Raw genomic sequence first — 19,407 nt, forward strand, 5'->3', positions numbered from 1 at the left:
GTTCATGGAGATTCTCTTGTCCCTGGGGCAACAAGGTCTTGGGGGTCAGCATTACAATACATAGTAAAAGACCAAACCTCAACGAAGTAAGGCATGCTGGAGTTCAGAAAAGGATGAGGAGGGTGACACTATTAAGAAATCAGAGACCATTTTGTGGAGTAAGAAATAAGTATGGAGGGAAAGGATGCTAGAGGTCTTGCCATCATGGAGATGAAACTGATATCATCAAGAGAAAACATTGGTATAGTGATCGTGAGAAGGGAGTCCATTCTAGAAGAAAGCATTCATTGTCGAGCAGATTTGCTAACATGTTCTCCTGAACATACTGAATACCAAAGTAGATATGGAACAGGAAAACCAGTTATGGCAAAGTAGGTGCTGGGAAGGATGTAGTCACAAGCGGCCTTTTTGGATGACACTTTTAAAATAAACACATGTGAGGCTTTAACTCTTTAATAGGTCCCCGAAAAGTCCAAGGTCATTTCAAGTTCACTCAGCACACTTTGGATGGTTAGTGGGCATTTCCGTAACAAATTCTCTGAAGTTCACCTTGGAACATCCTTTAAGTGCTGCTTAGGCAGAAAATCAGGGTCTGGACACAGAAAAGTTCACCAATCAAAGAAATCAACAGAGAAAAGTTGAGGTTGCCTGTTAGACATCCGACACACACAGACTGCCAGAAACTGTGACTAACAGCTGGTGGTGAAGAGGTACATACAAGGTTTCATCCACACCCTCCTTTGTGGCTGTCACTCGGGTGCCACCACCACACCTATGAGTTTCGCTTATTAAAATAATGAAGACATAGGGTAAAACCTGCTGACAATCCATGCACGGAGCGACTCACAGTTCAAGAGCTAAACTTGGTAGACCGGAACGAGACTCGATTTGGAGAATGTCCAATATTGGCCTAGATTTGTGTGTGTATATATGTGTATAATAGACAACACACCTATGTATTCATATATTTGGTTGTTGTTCTTGCTGCTTGACAGGTTCTTTCTAGGTATCCCAAGCTGTCCTATTCCCTGCTTTGCAGTCTATGCTGACTTCAAACTCGGGGCAATCCACAGCCTGTGCAGTACTATGATTCCAGGCATGTGCCCCCATGCCTGGGTCAGGTTTTATCAACTTGGTCTATGTGTGTGCTGATCTGTGTAACATAACTTATCTTTAGATGATCTTTGAGAAATGTCCCTTCGTTTATTCCACTTACAGAACATTGACAGCCAAACTTATAAAATGGGAATGCGGGGAGGTAAGCCGAGGTTTGGAACTCAGGTACAGTAGCATCCTGTTTTGTTTTAATAACTGTTAGGTGTTTAAAAACAGTGGCCAAGAGTAGATTTCTGAGAGTGAAATTAAAAGGGTCTGTGCGGAAACGGAATGAGGGTAATACTACGTGTATGGTTATAGATCTCAAAACTGGGGGAAAAAGCTGCCATTCTATAAGCTACATCTCTTCCTGTACTCTGAACTTTTCTGTCCATCTTTTGCGGACACTCTCATACGGATCTTCGAGAAAAGAACAGGAGTGACTCAAGGCAGTCCTGCCGGGTCTCACTGCCACCAACTCCAATGTGTCGCATGACCCTGGTGTTGTTTAAAATCCCACTAGAATCCCCATTTTCCAGCTGTGCCTGGTGACTTGGTGTTTTTCCTTAGGAGTCACAGGCTCTTGTCTTCCTACCCAACTGGGGAAAGTGGGTGAGGACCAGCGTTGAGACTTGGGTGGGATGGGCAGGTGAGAATCAGCCAGCGGATAGTAAGCTCAGGAGTGACCTGAAGATCCGGGAGGGCTGCGGAGCTGGCGCTGAGGCTGGGGAGCACCACACCTGGGCTGGTGACCCTGACGGGCGCCAGGGCGGAGGCGCGCTCACCTGTGCTCACGTGACGGGGCGGGGCTCTGTCGGCCGAGGGCCCGTAGCCACACCCTTTCCGCGCTCAGCACGCCTGAACCCCGCGAACCGGAGCGGCAGCGGCGGCGGCGGCGGCGGCCAAGCCCGGGAGGCGGAGGCGGGACGCGGGAGGCGGTGGCGACGGTGGCGGCGGTGCGCGGAGACGTAGCAGCGGCAGCATGTCGGCCGGCGGAGCGGCAGTCCCGCCGCCCCCGAACCCTGCCGTGTCCTTCCCGGCGCCCCGGATCACCCTGCCCATTGGCCCTGACATCCTGAGGACCTACTCGGGAGCTTTCGTCTGCCTGGAGATTGTAAGTGGGACAGCATAGGTGACGATCGAGCCCCGGGAGCAAGGACAGGCAGCATCCTTGCCCCCAGCCCAGGCTGGTCCCTCTGCACCCTCCCTCAGCCTTTTTCCTCTAGAAGTGGCCTTTCCCTGTAGTCGGTCTCAGGGTCCTCTCCACGCAGTACCGGGGCCTCTTGCCTGGCACCTGTTACGCGGACACCTGCTCGCTGGCCTGGAATGGAAATGTGCCCTAGAGACCGAGCAGGCGAGGGGCCCATGATTAGGGATCTGGGCAGGAGCCCTCTCCTGTATATTCTTGGAGCGATCTTGGGGACTCAGGGCTTTGGACAGGAACTGCGCTTGGCTAGAAGAGGAACCAGCACCCTCTGTCTCTCCGGTCGCCAACCTGCCATTTTGTTGGGTGGTGCAAAGGTGTACTGATGACTGAGTGGCCAGGAAGCGGTTAGGATGAGGAAAGGCTTGGCGAGAGGCGCCAGGGAAAGGAAGAGGAGGCTGAAGCGTGGGTATGGTTTTCACCAGACTCACCCTTGCCTTCACCAATGCCCTTTGGATTGGGGAAGAACAGGGCAGGGAGAAAGGTGAGGTTGTAAGTGCAGTAGGCAGTGTGTAATCAAGTGGGTGTGAAAACGGAGGAACAAAGTGGAAGTGGGGCTGTCAGCCACAGCTCTTGCCTTTGCACCACGTCCTTTTCTAAGTTTACCTGAGAATTCCAAACCACCCTAGAACACTTTGCTCCGCCCAAAGTCAAGTTGATGCCATAGGCCTGCCCTGCAACCTTGTTGAACTAGACACTTGAACTTAACGAAAGGAATGCTGTGGCGATGGGAGCTTTCGAAGTTCCTTGTGGACAAGGGGGAAATGTGCAAATAGAAATTGGGCAACTGGGGTTGCATCATGCCCGGAGAATGTCAAATAGAAAGAAATGTCAGCAAAGCAGTGTCATTCCTGCAGGCTGGTTTTGTTTGCTCTGTTTAGGGTTTTCATGTCAAGCCTCATCCACTCCTGCGAGTTTGCATAACCTGGATCTAGGTCACTCGGGGTTCCCTTTTGTGCTGCCGAGCTGAAAACCTTGTGAGCATTGGTTTTCTGCCCCATTATGCCTAGGTAGCCAAGCCACCTTGGGTTTAGCTCAGATTGAATCTGAAAGAAGAGACCCAAGTGAATAACTCAAAGGCTGAGACAACTGAGATCAGATAATGAGTGTGACACTAGAAGACCCTGGCATGGGGTCAGGTTTGAGCCTAATTCAGCATCTGAAGAATGACTAAGGTGGGTGGCAGGTATGCGTGAGAGAGGAACAGGGAGGAGATGGCATTGGATCCGACTCCTGGGCGTGGAGGGACAGAGCCTTTAAAACCGGAAACGTTGCAGAGGAAGAGTTCCCAGATTCTGGGCTCCATTCCTGCCATGTTCCTCAAGTTCCACAGGCTTGCTTCCTCTTTCAGGAGTTCTTCCCACGGCTTTACTTACGTCCTACTTATCCTGAGATTTACAGAAGATCCGCATACATAGTCACACAGACTGAACTTTGGTAGAAGTTAGCAATCATCCTCAGCAGTAATATACATTGAATCTCCAAGTTGATGTGTTGGTTTCCAATAGTTATTCAAATATACATGTAACAAACATACACACAGAAGTCTCTTAAATGTATATAATGTATATGTATTTATGTACATTATATATATATGGAAAAATATACGTACAGAAGTCTTACTCAGGACCCACCTGTGGAGGTGCCATACTTTATGGAATACTATTTAGGTCTAAAGGTTAACAAATCAAAGAGGTGACTTACTGAACCCCTCCCAGCTCTCTCCTCTTCCTATCTACTAGAGTACTTAGTTCTCAGCGCTGTACTTAATAACTTGGCAGCTTTTAGAAGTCATGTTGGCAGCCCAGCCTAATTAAATCAGAGTCTCTAGGGGAGCACCCAGAGTCAGCTATTTTTTTTAAGGTTCTCTGGAGATTCTAATACATAGCTTAGCTACAACCCACTGAGAGAGTCTTTGAACGAGGCTGTGCAGAAAAAGAGAATTTCCTCACGAATGTGAATATTTCCGTTTGTTAGAACAGATAGCATGATTAGATCCTGGAAGTGTGGGGAGGTATCCACACATTTCCAGAAAGGGGACTTGTTGCCTGCTTTCTTAAACGTCTGTTCCTCGGGCAGCTTAACCTAACCCTGTCATTTGCTCAGACTCTTATACAGATGGAAGGGTCTCTTTCCAAAGCCAATGGAATTTGCACTATTGTTTGTGCATTTGTGTGTGTGTGGGTGTGGCTGTATGCACGCGTCCACGAGTGCTCGAAAGTGCATATGGAGGCCAAAGGACAAACTTGGGTGCCATTCCTCAGGGACTGTGCACTGTTTTCTTTTTTATATTTTGCTTATTCATTGAGGGGAGTGGAGGGCATGCTCGTTTCCACAATGCTTCTATGGAAGGAAGAGGACAACTTTCTTTTTTTTTTTTTTTTTTTTTTTTTTTTTTTTTTTTTTTTTTTTTTTGAGCTGGGGACCCAACCAGGGCCTTGGGTTCTGAGCTAAATCTCAACCCTTGAGGACAACTTTCAGGAGTGGGTTCTCTACTTCGATTACGTGGGCCTCAGGGGTCAAACTAAGGTTCACAATCTTGAGGTCAGAACTTTTCCCCACTGAGCCATCTCACCATCCTTTCAACTCTTTTGGGGGTTGGGGGTGGGATGGGGATCGGGCTGATCCAGTTATCTTGCTGCCCTGTAACTCGCCAAGTAGAATAGGGTGGCCGGCCAGGGCTCAGCTTGTCTCTGCCTGTCTAGCACCAAGATCACAAATCGACATCCACAGCTTAAGTGCATCCTTGATTGAAGTCAGGACTTAAAGACTAAAGTACTTTTCCAACCTTAATTTTTTTTCAGGGCAAAAATGTCTTTCCAAATTTAAGTCGGAGTTACCTTTTACCTCTCCTTGAACTTCTGTTACCTCTCCCCATGGGGAGGATCAAAATGTATCAATGAAACCAGTGACCTCAGGGAAATGAGAGGCCACATTGAGTCAAAGCAACAGTTCCTTTTTGGCCCCCGTCCTTGTGGAATGCTTAGTGATACTGGATCATAAGATTCAGAATGCAGCCAGCAGATCACCTTTGTGATCTCCTGCAGAGAAGGCCCGCCCTGAGAGGCAAACAGACAAGAGCTAAGTGAGTCACTCGAAGCACCCTGGTCCCTAAATTTCACGATTGCTCTAGGATTTTTTTTTTTCTCTTTTTTTTTTTTTTCTTTTTTTTTTTTTTCAGAGCTGAGGACTGAACCCAGGGCCTTGTGCTTGCTAGGCGAGCGCTCTACCACTGAGCTAAGTCTCCAACCCGATTTTTTTTTTTTTTATTCCTTTTTGATTCCTAAGTCACAGACTCCCATGGGTCCTCTTCAAACGTTTTTCTCCCTGTAAACTAGTGTGAGAGTTCCCGAAGCACAGTCTCAAATACTAAGTGAACTCTACGCTGAGAACCAATTATTTTAACTTCTGCTAATGTTTCTTGATATCTCTTCAACCCTCTTTAAATTTTGACCTTCCTTTGAAATCCATTTATCTTCAAGATTTCTTCGTTTTGGGTCATGTTGCTCTCTGAAGCTATGCAAACTGTGTTCGCTGAAGTTGGTTTCATCCATCAGTAGGAGATTCTGCTAACGAGACTATGATCTTAGAACTCAGTTCTCACACTAACTTTGCTCAAGGAATTTAATCCCAGTCTCTGGGACTGCACTGCACTCACGACTCGAAACAGTGCCTGCCCACTGGAACCAAGCAGGGCAATTTACAACACCTGTTTCATAGTGGGGCGTATTCCAACTTTGAATTCATGAAAATTTTTTTGATAGGTATGGTTTCCTGACTTGCCAGCCCTTTGGTTTTGGCCTGAGTTATTCTTTCCAGATGTATCCTTATCATGTACCTATAATGTTTAATACAAAGTTAGAGTTGCAAAGACAAGCCTTTTTTATTAATCATTTTAATCATTTACATTTCAAATGATATTCCCCTTCCCGGTTACCCCTCCACAGAGCCCCACATTCCATCCCTCATCTCCCCACTCCCCTTTGCCTTATTAGGGTGCTCCTCCACCCAGTCACTCACTCCCTCCTCACTGCCCTAGCATCCCCCTACACTGGGGCATCAAGCCTCCACAGGACCAAGGGACCTGTGATGTCAGATAAGGCCATCCTCTACTACATGTGTATCTAGAGCCATGGGTCCCTCCATGTATACTCTTTGGTTGGTGATTTAGTCCCTGGGAGCTCTGGGTGGTCCAGTTAGATGATATGGTACTTCCTATGGGGTTACAATCCCCTTCACGTCCTTCAGTCCTTCCCCTAGCTCTTCCATGGGTGTCCATAGGCTCAGTCCAGTGGTTGGCTCTGAGTATCTGCATCTGTATTGGTCAGGTGCTGGTAGAACCTCTCAGCTATAACAGGCTCCTGTCAGCAAGTGCTTCTAGACATCAACAATAGTGTGGGGGTTTGGTGTCTGCAGATGGGATGGATCTCTAGAGCCCATGACTGAAATGCCCAACAAAGGAGACAGAGAACCTGTAGAGGCCACCTCCGGTAAATAGACATGGCCCCCAGTTGAAGGATGAGGCCACCCACCCATTTCAAAATTTTTAACCCAGAAATGTTCCTGTTCAAAGGAAAGACAGGGACAAAAGAGTGGAACAGAGACTGAAGGAAAGGCCATCCAGAGACTGCTTCACCTAGGGATCCATCCCACCTTCAAAGCCAAGCTTTTAGCTCAGACAGAAAATATTAACTCCCAAGATTATCATTTTCAGGGCTAGGACAATGGCCCAAAGAGTAAAGGATTTGATGCAGAAGTATGTGGGCCTGTGTTCGAACACTAGAACTCTTGAAATGCTGGTCTCTGAGGTAGTTTGTGTTTTCAGCCATTGCTCCTGTGTAAGATGGGAGGTAGATGCAGAGGAATCCCAGAAACCTCATGAGCCAGAGAGCCTCACCTAGACAACAGTGGACAGCACAACAGACCCTGTCTCAAATAATGGGAACAGTGGGGTCTGTCACTCAAGGCTGTCCACACTAGCACAGCGCCGTGAAATGCCCACACCTGTTCTCATGGACAAAAGTTACAACTGTCGAATCCTCTCAGTGCTTCTAGAGTGAATATTTATTGACTACAGAGTGTGCACAAAGCTGTTTCGATGCCTCTGCACCTGAAAGCCCTTATGATCTAGTTAAGAGGTTGTAGAAAAAAATGTCACTTCTGTTTGGGGAAGAAAAGCTGTCAGGAAAGGTGAAACACAATTGAAAAACATTTTCTGTCTGGGCCTAGCTGTAATGATATCAGCGTGTCTTTACTCAGAGGATTCGCGAGATAGTTAGGCTCCCGTTCTCAATGACATTATTTTACAAAAATGTGTAAGAAAGATCAAGCGTAACACTGGTAATTGTGGAAAACAGCAACACTGATTTATTCAAGGGCTCTCGCAGCTTCACTGTTTAAAAAACACCTTCAAATTATTTGTTTACATTTCTCTTTATGAGAGGAATTCTGGAACACATTTTCTACATTCTTCTAACTGTAGTGGGTTTAGTGCCATAATTATTTTCCTTTATTTAACACAATAATATATTAAAGGGCACACCGTTCATTGGGCCTTCTCTTATGTCCCCAGAATCTGATATCCAGTTATCAGAATCTGACAACCAATCCTTGCCTTTAAAAGAAGTTGTGTATGCTGGGCATATTGCTGAATTCCATTCATTCCCACACCCAGGAAGCAGGGGCAAGTGAATTTCTGGGAAATGGAAGCTAGTTAGGTTCCTTAAGTGAGTTCCAGGCCAGCCAAGGGCTACCTGGTGGGACCTTATTTCAGATAGATAGATAGATAGATAGATAGATAGATAGATAGATAGATAGATAGACAGACAGATAGACAGACAGACAGACAGACAGACAGACAGACAGACAGACAGACGGATGAGAGATGTGGGGAGGGAGTTAGCATGATAAAAAAAAGGTCAAAAGGCATTTACAGTTTTGTGAAATAGGCTTATGGAAACACTACGAGAAATCGAGTATTTAGTTACTGGAGAGGTAGGACAAGAAGCTGGAATGGAGCAGTAACATTTGAGGTGAGCCTGAAGTGGTGAGACAAAATTCCAGATAGCAAGAAGGTCATCTACAAGCCTCAGAAATAAAAAAAAAAGAGAGAGAGAAAAATAATCAGGCCATACCATGAAATTTCTAGCAATTGTTAGTATTTTGGTGTGGTAGATGAGATGATGGGAAGAGAGAAGGAAGACACCGCTACCCAGGTTGAAGCTGTGGTTTGCTGACAGATGCTAGACCTGGCTTTGAATCTGTCCTTCACAGAGCACTGCTGAGGACAGGGTCAAACATGGCCAGGCTTGCGTCTTAGAAATCTTTAATGAAATTTCTTTGTAAAACACAGAGATTAAAATTAAAAAGGCAGGAGGTTAATGATCGATTACTGTAGTTCAGATAAGAACTAACAAGACCAAGAAAATAATACCAAGAAAAAGAAGGATGGAAAAAGTAAAGGGAAGAAGCTGGAGGCTTAGTGGGTTGGTCATATATTAGTGGTTCGTATATTAGCTGGTTGACTAATATATGAATTAGATGTTCTCTTGGGTGCTACTGAACAAGACAGAAATACAAGATGTGTCTGAGGAGGAGCACAAGGGGAGGCTGTGGAGAGGGAAGGGGCAGAGGCAGGTACAGTCATGCAGGGGACTCAGTGGAAGATATTTCCAGTTATTTAACCAATCAATGTTTCTGAGTATAGTCTTACTTACATGTAAATGTACTAGTATTTCTTTCCTTGACCAGAAAGTAGATTTTGATTGCAGAGTGACGTAGATTAGAAGGCCTAGAAACCAATGCGTTTGTCTCTCTAGATACGTTTATATCCTGTAAATAATGTACCTGTGAGTTGATCGTCTTCTATCACAGGAAAAGACCCTTTAACATTTTGTAAAGGAATGTAAGCCAGTGCCCCTCCCGAGTTCTTTGTTCACCATTCATCCTCCCTGAATCACAGCCCTGTAGGAAAGAGGAACTAAAATTTGGAAGACTTTGAACCAACTTGCTGAAAGGATTGACCTTGAACTGCAAATGGAAAGGTCAAAGGGAAGAGATTTGCCGTTTGTGGCTGTGTAAAAATGTGCCTCATAATAGGAGCTGCCGGGATGTGATTGAATTAACCGGGCCAGTGAGGAGGAACGGGTGCCCGGCTAGTAAGGCACATGCAGAAGGCAGCACACACGATGCTCCCGGCTGATAACACAGTGTGTAAGAATATCCTAGAAGAAATGGCAATGTGGGAGCAGATACGCTGTTTACGGTTGCAAATTCTAATATTTTTCCCAGATAGATAGTTTGACCTGAATCCCTCATTGGCCTGTTTTATTAAAGAGGGCTGAGTCTCCTCATAGCAACCCTGTCTGACATTCTTAACTTTCATATAAAGACTTTCAGAAGGAAGGCTGTCAATAGAATAAAAGAGGGTAATGGTCTGTCTAGGTCTGGTCAGAACACTGGCATGTAGGCATGTTTAATGCACACGATAGTGAGTTACCCACATCCATGAAAAGGAGATTCGGAAAGCAAGGGAAATGATGCTTTCTATTTTAGGGTTTGCATTAGCTACTCAGAAAACTGACCTGGAAGTTCGAGTCATATGAGGTGAAGGGATGACTTTGTAGCACTGACAAACGTAATTCAAATACAAACCAGAAAGTAAAACTTATTGTGTAGTTAACAGACTTGAGTTTATAAACGAAGTCTACATATGCCTTTTCTGCTCTTGCTTCTCAGAAGTCGTTCTTTCCCTAGTTCAGAAGTAACAAACCTTTCTGACTCAAACCTCCAGGTGAGTAGGATCTGTAACCTGTACTAAGGTTAATCCAGGAGCAATCTGGTTGGATGTCAACATGATTAGGGAGCAGGCAGGCAGGTACCTAGGGGCTAATGTGATCAAAAGTTAACAGTGGCAGCTGCAGCACTAATAGGGTATTTTGGCAAATGAGGACCAAAAAAGACTGAAAATTGGTGTTGGTAGGTATGTTTGCAAGACATGAACATTTTCCCATCACTGTCTTCCCAAGCATCCAAAGACCTTGTCATGGGTGGGGCTTGTTGCCAATAATTACTAGCAAATTAATTGAGAAGGACATGCTTTTGTTCGTCTTACCTGTCTTAGACATCCACCATGTACCAGAAAGTGAGCTGGCCTTCAGACAGCCAGGTGCTCCTTGGATCTCAAGGTGCACATCTTGCTCACTGATTAGTTTATGTCCCTTTGGAGCAGGGCCCCATTGAACAGTTTATGTAGAAAGAACCACCTGGGTTCCCAGTTTTCAGAAACATTTAAGGAAATGTCACCAATTCCGACTTCACAGCCCAGTGAGTAAAAGGCATGTGAGTCTATGATTTCAATCTAGATGTTGTAAATGGTCAAAAGGATGCATGCATCAGTAGTTACAGAAACACAGAGGATGGCTTCTGGCCAGAGAAGTTTTTCTGGGAAAATATAGTCAAGCTATGCAGCCATTTGTGGCGTGCTGGACAGACACATGGACAAGTGTGGGTCATTCTTTGTATGTAAAGGATAAAATAATGGAGTGGAATGCAGAGAAAAGGGATGGAGAAAAGAACTTTACAGAATGAAAGAGATTTGGGGTGGATGGGTGGTGCCCAAATTCTCTAGTATGGCTATCACAGGGCACAGCTACATTGTAAGTGAATTTGTATTTTATGGCCCCTCCTGTAAAGGTAACTATCAGTAAAATAGTGTAATTCTAGCTATATTAAACATATTTCATAACTATAATGTTGAATAGGTACCTAGTAAATAGACACTCATTAAAACAGAAGCACTTAATAAGTAGGTGAGGGGTTCAGAACGTTTGGGTGAAACTTGCCAGTTTTACATGACTGAAGGCAGTCATTTGGATAGTTAGTAGAAATCTATGACTAGAATGAACACTCACATTTAAAGAGGCAGAAATTATACTGATAAAGCAAAACTCTAGAACCCAGCGCCAAGTCCAAAACCCACATTTGTTAACTGTGCAGCTTTGGCAATGAGAGTTCTGCCCCTCAACTAACTTCCCTATAAAAGGGGGCTCATAATATCTCTCAGGCTCTGTAAGGATTAAGTTAATAAAAAATAAAACTCTTAGAACAGACGTGACCATAAAAATCCAGTATATGATAGCTAATATTTCTGTGATTGTATTATTGCCAAGTTCATGCTCAAATTAATTCTGTAAGCCACCCTAGGAAATGAAGTTACTTCCCACCCCCAAGCCTGCTGGTTGTTCAGTCTGCCTGCTGCAGAAGAGATATGGCATGGCCATTTGTGTAGATAACAATACAACACAGAAAATTCTAAATAACCAAGTATTTTTCTCTAGGGCAATAGATCTGGGAAATTGCCTCTTAAGATTGGTGTTCTCTCAAACATTAGAAATGTACATGTTTACTTAAGACAATAATAATAAGGTATACAAAATTGGAGGTGTCAAGTTGGAAAAGTTTGGAGAGTTATTAGTGAAAATGTCAGAACCTGTCAGGAAGGAAATCGGTGTCTTTGGATAAGAGAAGAGATATTTGCAAAGAGGACTCCTTTGGGAGCATAGGAGAGCTCTCCAAACAGGAGGTGGGATGGGAAGTCTGCAATCCACACAGCCCAAATCACAGGTATCTTGCCCCTGCCAGGACCATGTTTTCTTGTGGGACTGTGTATTTTTACCAGCCTGTAGTTTCTTAGAAAACTGCTTGAATCCAACTGTGAGGGTTCCGTGTATTGTGATCTATAGGGGACTATCCAACCCCTTATTTTTATGGTGGGAAGAAGGCTCTAGTCAAGTCTAGGAGGAAGGCTTCTGGTCTACAGAGACGAAAGGTAATTGGCAAATGTATTTTCAACCACAAACGTATCTATTGTTTTAGAAATGAGTAGTCTATTGCTTTTATTTCCCATTAGCTGTGATAATAAACTACCTGGCTCATGCAACTTAAAGGAGAGAGAATTTCCTTTGGCTCACGGTTTGGGAGGATACAGTTCATCATAGTGGGGAATCTTAGTGGATTTCTGTGCAACTAAGACTCCTCAGATCACTTCTAACCAGCAAGTTAGAAGTAGAAGGAGAGCTCAGGCCAGAAAGGAGACTAGACTATGACCCTCAAAGGATGACCTGCAGTGACCCACTTCTTCCAAAAGATTCCACAGCCACCCAACACAGCCTCGGGTGAACACTGCACTTTCAAAGCCTAACAGGAAACAAATTAATAACTTCACCTGAGAACATAATTGAACACATGTGTACCAGGTGCTCATAAAGTTGGCCCAAGATGTGGACAGCCAACAACAGGGAAGCTGGAGGATGTTTCTAGGAGGTTCTTTCCTTTGTGTTACCTGGATGTAGAGGAGACTCTTTGTTAGAGTTTAAAGCTTGGTTGTATCCATGAGCCCTGATTTAATTCCCTACAGAAATTTGAAGAGAAAGCACATTTTCTACATAATTATCATGCTTTTTAGAACACTAGGGAGCAACAGCAGGCAGAGGTAAACATGAGGTCAGAATGTGGTCTCAGAATGTGAGTGCGTGATGGCATTTGCAATACCTTTCTTTGCAGTTTGCACACTCGCTGTTGCCAGGATACTTTATCAGCCCTTTTCTCTCTGACGTTAACCATTTCAGTGCTCTCCTGTTCATCCCTAATAGCAGGACTTCCTCCCCTAAACAGGGACACTGGCAATTATCATTTATTTGGGAAATGTTTCAAGTTCACTGAAGCCCAGAACTGGAATCCAGTATTCCAAGCACAGCCAGCCTCACCAGAAACTCACATATTAATGTTGAAGCCAAATAGAAAAGCTTAGAAAGGAAGGTAGCTAACCTTGAAAGAAAATCAGAAAAAGGGAAGAGATACTTGGGTCAAAGCCATAGTGACCTCTACAAAAGCAAAGTTGTTTCTTCTCCTTCTCCTTCTCCTTCTCCTTCTCCTCCTTCTCCTTCTCCTTCTCTTTCTCCTCTTTCTCCTTCCGCTCCTTCTCCTTATTCTCCTCCTCCTCCTCTTCTCTTCTCCTTCTGCTCCTTCTCCCCCACCTCCTCTTCTCCTCCTCTTTCTCCTCTTCTCTTCTCCTCCTCCTTCTTCTCTCCATTATTTTATTTATTCATATTGCATCCCAAACACAGCTCCCTCTTCTCTTTCCAATCTGACCCTTACAAATCCCTTCCCCTCTTTCCCCTCTCCTTCTCCACAGGAAAGAGGAGCACCCCCTTGGGCACCACTCCACCCTAGGACATCTAGTCACAGGAGTACTATGCACCTCCTCTCCCACGGAGGCCCACTCAGGCAGTCTAGGTATGGTGAAAGAGATCCAATACAGATAACAGAGTCAGAGACATCCCCAGTTGTTAGGGAACCCACATGAAGACCAAGTTGCACATCTCCTGCAAAAGGTTACAGGGCCTATGTCCAGCCCTGAATGTTCTTTAGTTGGTGAGTCAGTCTCTTTGAGCCTGTATAGGATCAGGCTAGTTGACTCAGTAGGTCTTCTTGACCCCTCAGGCTCATTCAGTTCTCCAACTCTTCCACAAGACTCACAGAGTTGCCCAATGTTTGGCTATGGGTCTCTTCATATGTTTCCATCTGCTGCTGGATATTTGTGTGTGTGTGTGTGTGTGTGTGTGTGTGTGTGTGAGAGAGAGAGAGAGAGAGAGAGAGAGAGAGAGAGAGAGAGAGAGAGAGAGAGAATGAATATCAAACCCAGGGCAGATGATAGTTAATGAAACTCTTGAAGTGGGAACATGACTAACTAATGTGAGCGTATTTGTGTCATCCACTCATTTGCGTAAATGAGTGCTTAATTGTACTGATCCACTGCCATTCAAAGCTGGCCCCTGAACAGAACAAACACATAGATGTCTAGGGTTGCTATGTGGGTGGGATTAATTGAGAAAGAAGAAACTAGCACTCATTCCCTTTTCTCCCTCCCGTTGCTATGCCTCCCACACTCCACAAATGGGGCCAATCAGATCACTTCTTCCGTAAGTACCCAGTTTTTTTTTTCAAAGCTCGAGGTGTAGGAAAGGCTACGATTTAGAGTTTGAAAGAGCAGTCAACCCATATTTTCTTGTTAGTCTCCCTGCTCAAGTCTGATGTCAAATCCGCCCTGCTGCCCACCTTTCAGGATCCCTCCTGTTACATCTCTGGTCCCCTCTCCCATCGCACAGGACTCATTGTGCTCTGTTCTTTTTATAGCACTTGCCACAATCTGTTCTCCAATCAGGTTTAATGGTGTGTATTTATCCCTCAGTTAGAATGCTAAAAGCTGGAATCTCACCTCTTTGTAGTTTTTGTTGTTGTTGGGGTGTATTGTTTTATTTTGCTTGTGTGTTTGTGTTTTCTTGAATGTTCTTGCTCTGCATCTAGCAGAGTAGATTTGGGACCCATCTATTTGAGTTCAGGTTTATTCAATACTACTTTCTTTCCAAAGAATTATTTAGAAATGTGCACTTACCACAACGCCTGAGTTATGTGAGTGTTCTCTGTTCAATTTGCCTCTTAAATACATGATGACCAGTTGTTCCTGATTCCTCATTAGCCTGGCACAGAGCTTTGCAGGAAGTGATGCCTGTATTAATTGAAATTTAATAATGATTCACAACCTATAAGTTGTATCTAAAGTAATATAAAATTTTGTAGATCGAGAATAAGGAAAGACTACTAAAAAGAAAAACTCTGAGAAGCAAGTTAGAGACATTCTTATTGCCTTTGAATATGCAGTAAGGATGTAAGAGAGGAGAACGAGCTTATTCTAACTTTCATGATAACTAATAAAGTAACCGTTAAAATTAACATATATTAATATTCATTACTTAAATTTATTGTATAAAATATTGGGGGTTGTTAATTTTTTATTTGAAAGTAATAGGAATTGAGATATATTACCATAGCTATAAGTCTATTAAATGGATACTTGAACTATCATTACACAAGTGGTAATTTATTGTGTGTGTAGAATATTTCTTCAGAGTACATCATCAAAATATATGACTGAGCCTTTTGTCTGGCTATTTATTTATTTATTTATTTTGAGCAGGATTTCTCTGTGTAGCCCTAGCTATCCTGGAACTCACTTTTATAGACAAGGCTGGCCTTAAATTTAAAGATCCACCTGCCTTTGCCTCTGCTGGGGTTAAAGACATATACCAACCACCACACCTAGCTTGAGCCCTTTGTCTTAAAACTTGAAATTATTTTATCCTTTGTGGTTTGTACGATTTGTATATTACCTAAGTACAAAGAAATCCACATGCAGATGCCATGAGTCAGGGTTGGAACTCAGTTGCTCTCATACAAGCACTTGCCTAGCTCTACAATCCGTATGTTCACTAAATCAATATTGAGAACATCCTGTATGGGGTTGTGGGGTGGGGGAGCAGGAAGAAGGGTTTCTACCTGCCCAAGGCAACTTTGAAACAAGGGTGTGAGCAAACTTTTTGTGTTGCCCAATATGGCCTCGTCCGGTGGTTAGGAAAGAATTCCCATGGGATTGATAAATGACTGGATGCAGAGATGTAAGTAGTGTACTGCCAAGAAAGTCTGGTAGTGCAGACAGAGAAAAGGCTGAGTATTCAAATCCCTTTCGGGAGGCTGTCAGGGGAGAGGGTAGCTGAGAATAGGTAGAGCTCAGCAGAGTTTTTTTTTTTAAGATAATGGCTCAAGATTAGGTATGAGTTAAGGACTCAAGCACACTCCAGTGACTTTCTGGCCTGGCAGTGCCAGCCACTCAGACTTGAAAGAGCTTTGTTTCTGAGCTGTGGATTTTTTTTTCTATTTCTGTCATATACAAAATAAAAGTGTAAAGGGCTTGGTGGCATAAGATAAAAGAAGGGCTGGAAAGATGGCTCAGCAGTTAAGAGCACTGGCTGCTCAACCAGAGGACCAAGGTTTAATTCCCAGCATTCACATGGCAGCTCACAACTGTCTGTAAATCAAATTCCAAGGGATACAACACCCTTGCACAGAAACATACAAGCAAAACACCACTGCACATGAAATAAAAATAAGTTATTTTTACAAGGAAAGAGATGTAAAGGACTGGTAAGACCACAGAAAGCCTACTTGTCCTACAAGGGCCATGCCACTTTCCTTGCTTTGATGGCAAGTTGGAGAAGACTGAGTATTGGCACCCATTTCTCCTCCTGTTTTCTGACATCATCCTAGTTCCCTTTGCCAGAATCTAGGGATTTCCTTCCTGCCATGTCCTAGATCTTTTCAAACCCTATCATCATATTCCTAGAAATTTCTAGCTAATCCATTACCTCCTCTCTGTTCTCCATCCCTCCATGATAATTTATGCTATGCTATTTATATTTATCACTTGTGGCCTTCTGTCCTGCATCCTTCCCCCTCCAGCATCCTTCCCCACTCAGCCCATTCTCACATTCTAGCCAGCAGACCTTCCAGGTTCAGGGCTACTTCCTGATCAAGACAATCCTAGCCTCTATTGCCCTTCCATGAAATGAATTGTTCTGTGTGTCCTCCAGATTATTAACAGTGGGCCAGAGTGCTAACATCATGTAACACTGATCTGTGTTCTTTGTTGTGCTAAGGTACTGTCCTTCCTCCTATGCTGTCTCCACCAGGTTTGTTTCCTGCCTAAATTCCTTCTACACCACACAGGTCCTGTCCTGAGGCTTATGACTTCTAGGATATATTTCCTGACTGCTCAGATCTGCATCTGGAGCAGTTACTTAGTGAAAGTATACTGTCCAGTTTTCTGCCAGCTCTGGCACTGGTTCAGCAGTTTTTCAGCACTCGCTTTGCTGTCCATTTCCTAGAATAGACACAGTTCTGTAATTGAGGACAGTGCAGCTTGATTTTATTCCCAGCACCTAGCACAGTGCCTGGATGTTATTGATAGTTATCAATTGTTACATGAATCTAAGCTACAAATTTGATTTCCAGCACATGACAGACAGTGAGTGCTGATGGCTTGCCTTGCTTACTCTCTTGAAAAACAGTTGTGGCTATGATTATGTAGGTGGGAGCTGATGCCAAACGTACAAGTAGGTATAATAACCATAGAACAATGAGCACTGCTGGTGGGAAATTAGAGTTACAGCTGTGCTTCTCTCAGAAACTCTCTAACAGTCAGTGAGAAAGGAAGGAAAGCGAATGATGACCAAGCAGTATGATGTTGACTGGAATGAAAACCCATCCACAAGGGGTGTTTCAAGAGGCAGCATCATCACTGGGTGGTATATGTTAGTGTCTGGAGAACACTGCAGGTGTGTGGGGATGTCTGGGGAACACTGCAGGTGTGTGAGGGTGGCTGGGGAACACTGCAGGTGTGTGTGGATGTCTGGGGCTGCAGGTGTGTGTGGATGTCTGGGGAACACTGCAGGTGTGTGCGGATGGCTGGGGAACACTGCAGGTGTGTGGGGATGGCTGGGGAACACTGCAGGTGTGTGCGGATGTCTGGGGAACACTGCAGGTGTGTGCAGATGGCTGGGGAAACACTGCAGGTGTGTGCGGATGTCTGAGGAACACTGCAGGTGTGTGCAGATGTCTGGGGAACACTGCAGGTGTGTGCAGATGTCTGGGGAACACTGCAGGTGTGTGCAGATGTCTGGGGAACACTGCAGGTGTGTGGATGTCTGGGGAACACTGCAGGTGTGTGGATGTCTGGGGAACACTGCAGGTGTGTGGATGTCTGGGGAACACTGCAGGTGTGTGCAGATGTCTGGGGAACACTGCAGGTGTGTGTGGATGGGGGAACTGGGGAACACTGCAGGTGTGTGTGGATGTCTGGGGAACACTGCAGGTGTGTGTAGATGGCTGGGGAACACTGCAGGTGTGTGTGGGGATGGCTGGGGAACACTGCAGGTGTGTGCGGATGTCTGGGGAACACTGCAGGTGTGTGTGGATGTCTGGGGAACACTGCAGGTGTGTGCGGATGTCTGGGGAACACTGCAGGTGTGTGCGGATGTCTGGGGAACACTGCAGGTGTGTGTGGATGTCTGGGGAACACTGCAGGTGTGTGCGGATGTCTGGGGAACACTGCAGGTGTGTGGATGTCTGGGGAACACTGCAGGTGTGTGTGGATGTCTGGGGAACACTGCAGGTGTGTGTGGATGTCTGGGGAACACTGCAGGTGTGTGTGGATGTCTGGGGAACACTGCAGGTGTGTGTGGCTGGGGAACACTGCAGGTGTGTGGGGATGGCTGGGGAACACTGCAGGTGTGTGCGGATGGCTGGGGAACACTGCAGGTGTGTGGGGGTGGCTGGGGAACACTGCAGGTGTGTGGGGGTGGCTGGGGAACACTGCAGGTGTGTGAGGATGGCTGGGGAACACTGCAGGTGTGTGTGGATGTCTGGGGAACACTGCAGGTGTGTGTGGATGGCTGGGGAACACTGCAGGTGTGTGGGGGAACACTGCAGGTTGGCTGTCTGGGAACACTGCAGGTGTGTGTGGATGGCTGGGGAACGCTGCAGGTGTGTGGAGATGTTGGCTGGGGAACACTGCAGGTGTGTGGGGATGGCTGGGGAACACTGCAGGTGTGTGTGGATGTCTGGGGAACACTGCAGGTGTGTGGGGATGTCTGGGGAACACTGCAGGTGTGTGCGGATGTCTGGGGAACACTGCAGGTGTGTGTGGATGTCTGGGGAACACTGTGTGTGTGTCTGGGGTGGCTGGGGAACACTGCAGGTGTGGGGGTGTGCAGATGGGGAACACTGCAGGTGTGTGTGATGTCTGGGGAACACTGCAGGTGTGTCTGGGGGAAACACTGGCTGGGGAACACTGCAGGTGTGTGTGGATGGCGGGGGAACACTGCAGGTGTGTGTGGATGGCTGGGGAACACTGCAGGTGTGTGGGGTGGCTGGGGAACCCTGCAGGTGTGTGCGGATGTCTGGGGAACACTGCAGGTGTGTGTGGATGTCTGGGGAACACTGCAGGTGTGTGGGGATGTCTGGGGAACACTGCAGGTGTGTGTGGATGTCTGGGGAACACTGCAGGTGTGTGCAGATGTCTGGGGAACACTGCAGGTGTGTGGGGGTGGCTGGGGAACACTGCAGCTGTGTGTGTGGATAACTAGAGAACACCTGGGTGGGGAAGAGAATCCAACATGAAAATCTAAGTCCAGAATTGACTTGAACTCTGGTGT

General features: G+C 45.5%; 1 protein-coding gene across 2 annotated transcripts in view; it reads left to right on the forward strand.

Moving 5' to 3' along the window:
- Positions 1-1,964: 1,964 nt before the first annotated feature.
- Positions 1,965-19,407, forward strand: part of Mal2 (mal, T cell differentiation protein 2) — a 29,826-nt gene continuing 12,383 nt past the window's right edge. The window contains exon 1 of one of the 2 annotated variants that reach the window (XM_032915439.1): positions 1,965-2,209. In XM_032915439.1, coding sequence (XP_032771330.1) covers positions 2,078-2,209 — 132 coding nt within the window. In that variant the 5' untranslated portion in view covers positions 1,965-2,077. The remainder of the gene's footprint in view (positions 2,210-19,407) is intronic. The other variant, XM_032915430.1, reaches the window with a different exon arrangement.

Source organism: Rattus rattus, chromosome 1 (assembly GCF_011064425.1).
Source record: "Rattus rattus isolate New Zealand chromosome 1, Rrattus_CSIRO_v1, whole genome shotgun sequence".
Lineage (NCBI taxonomy): Eukaryota > Metazoa > Chordata > Mammalia > Rodentia > Muridae > Rattus > Rattus rattus.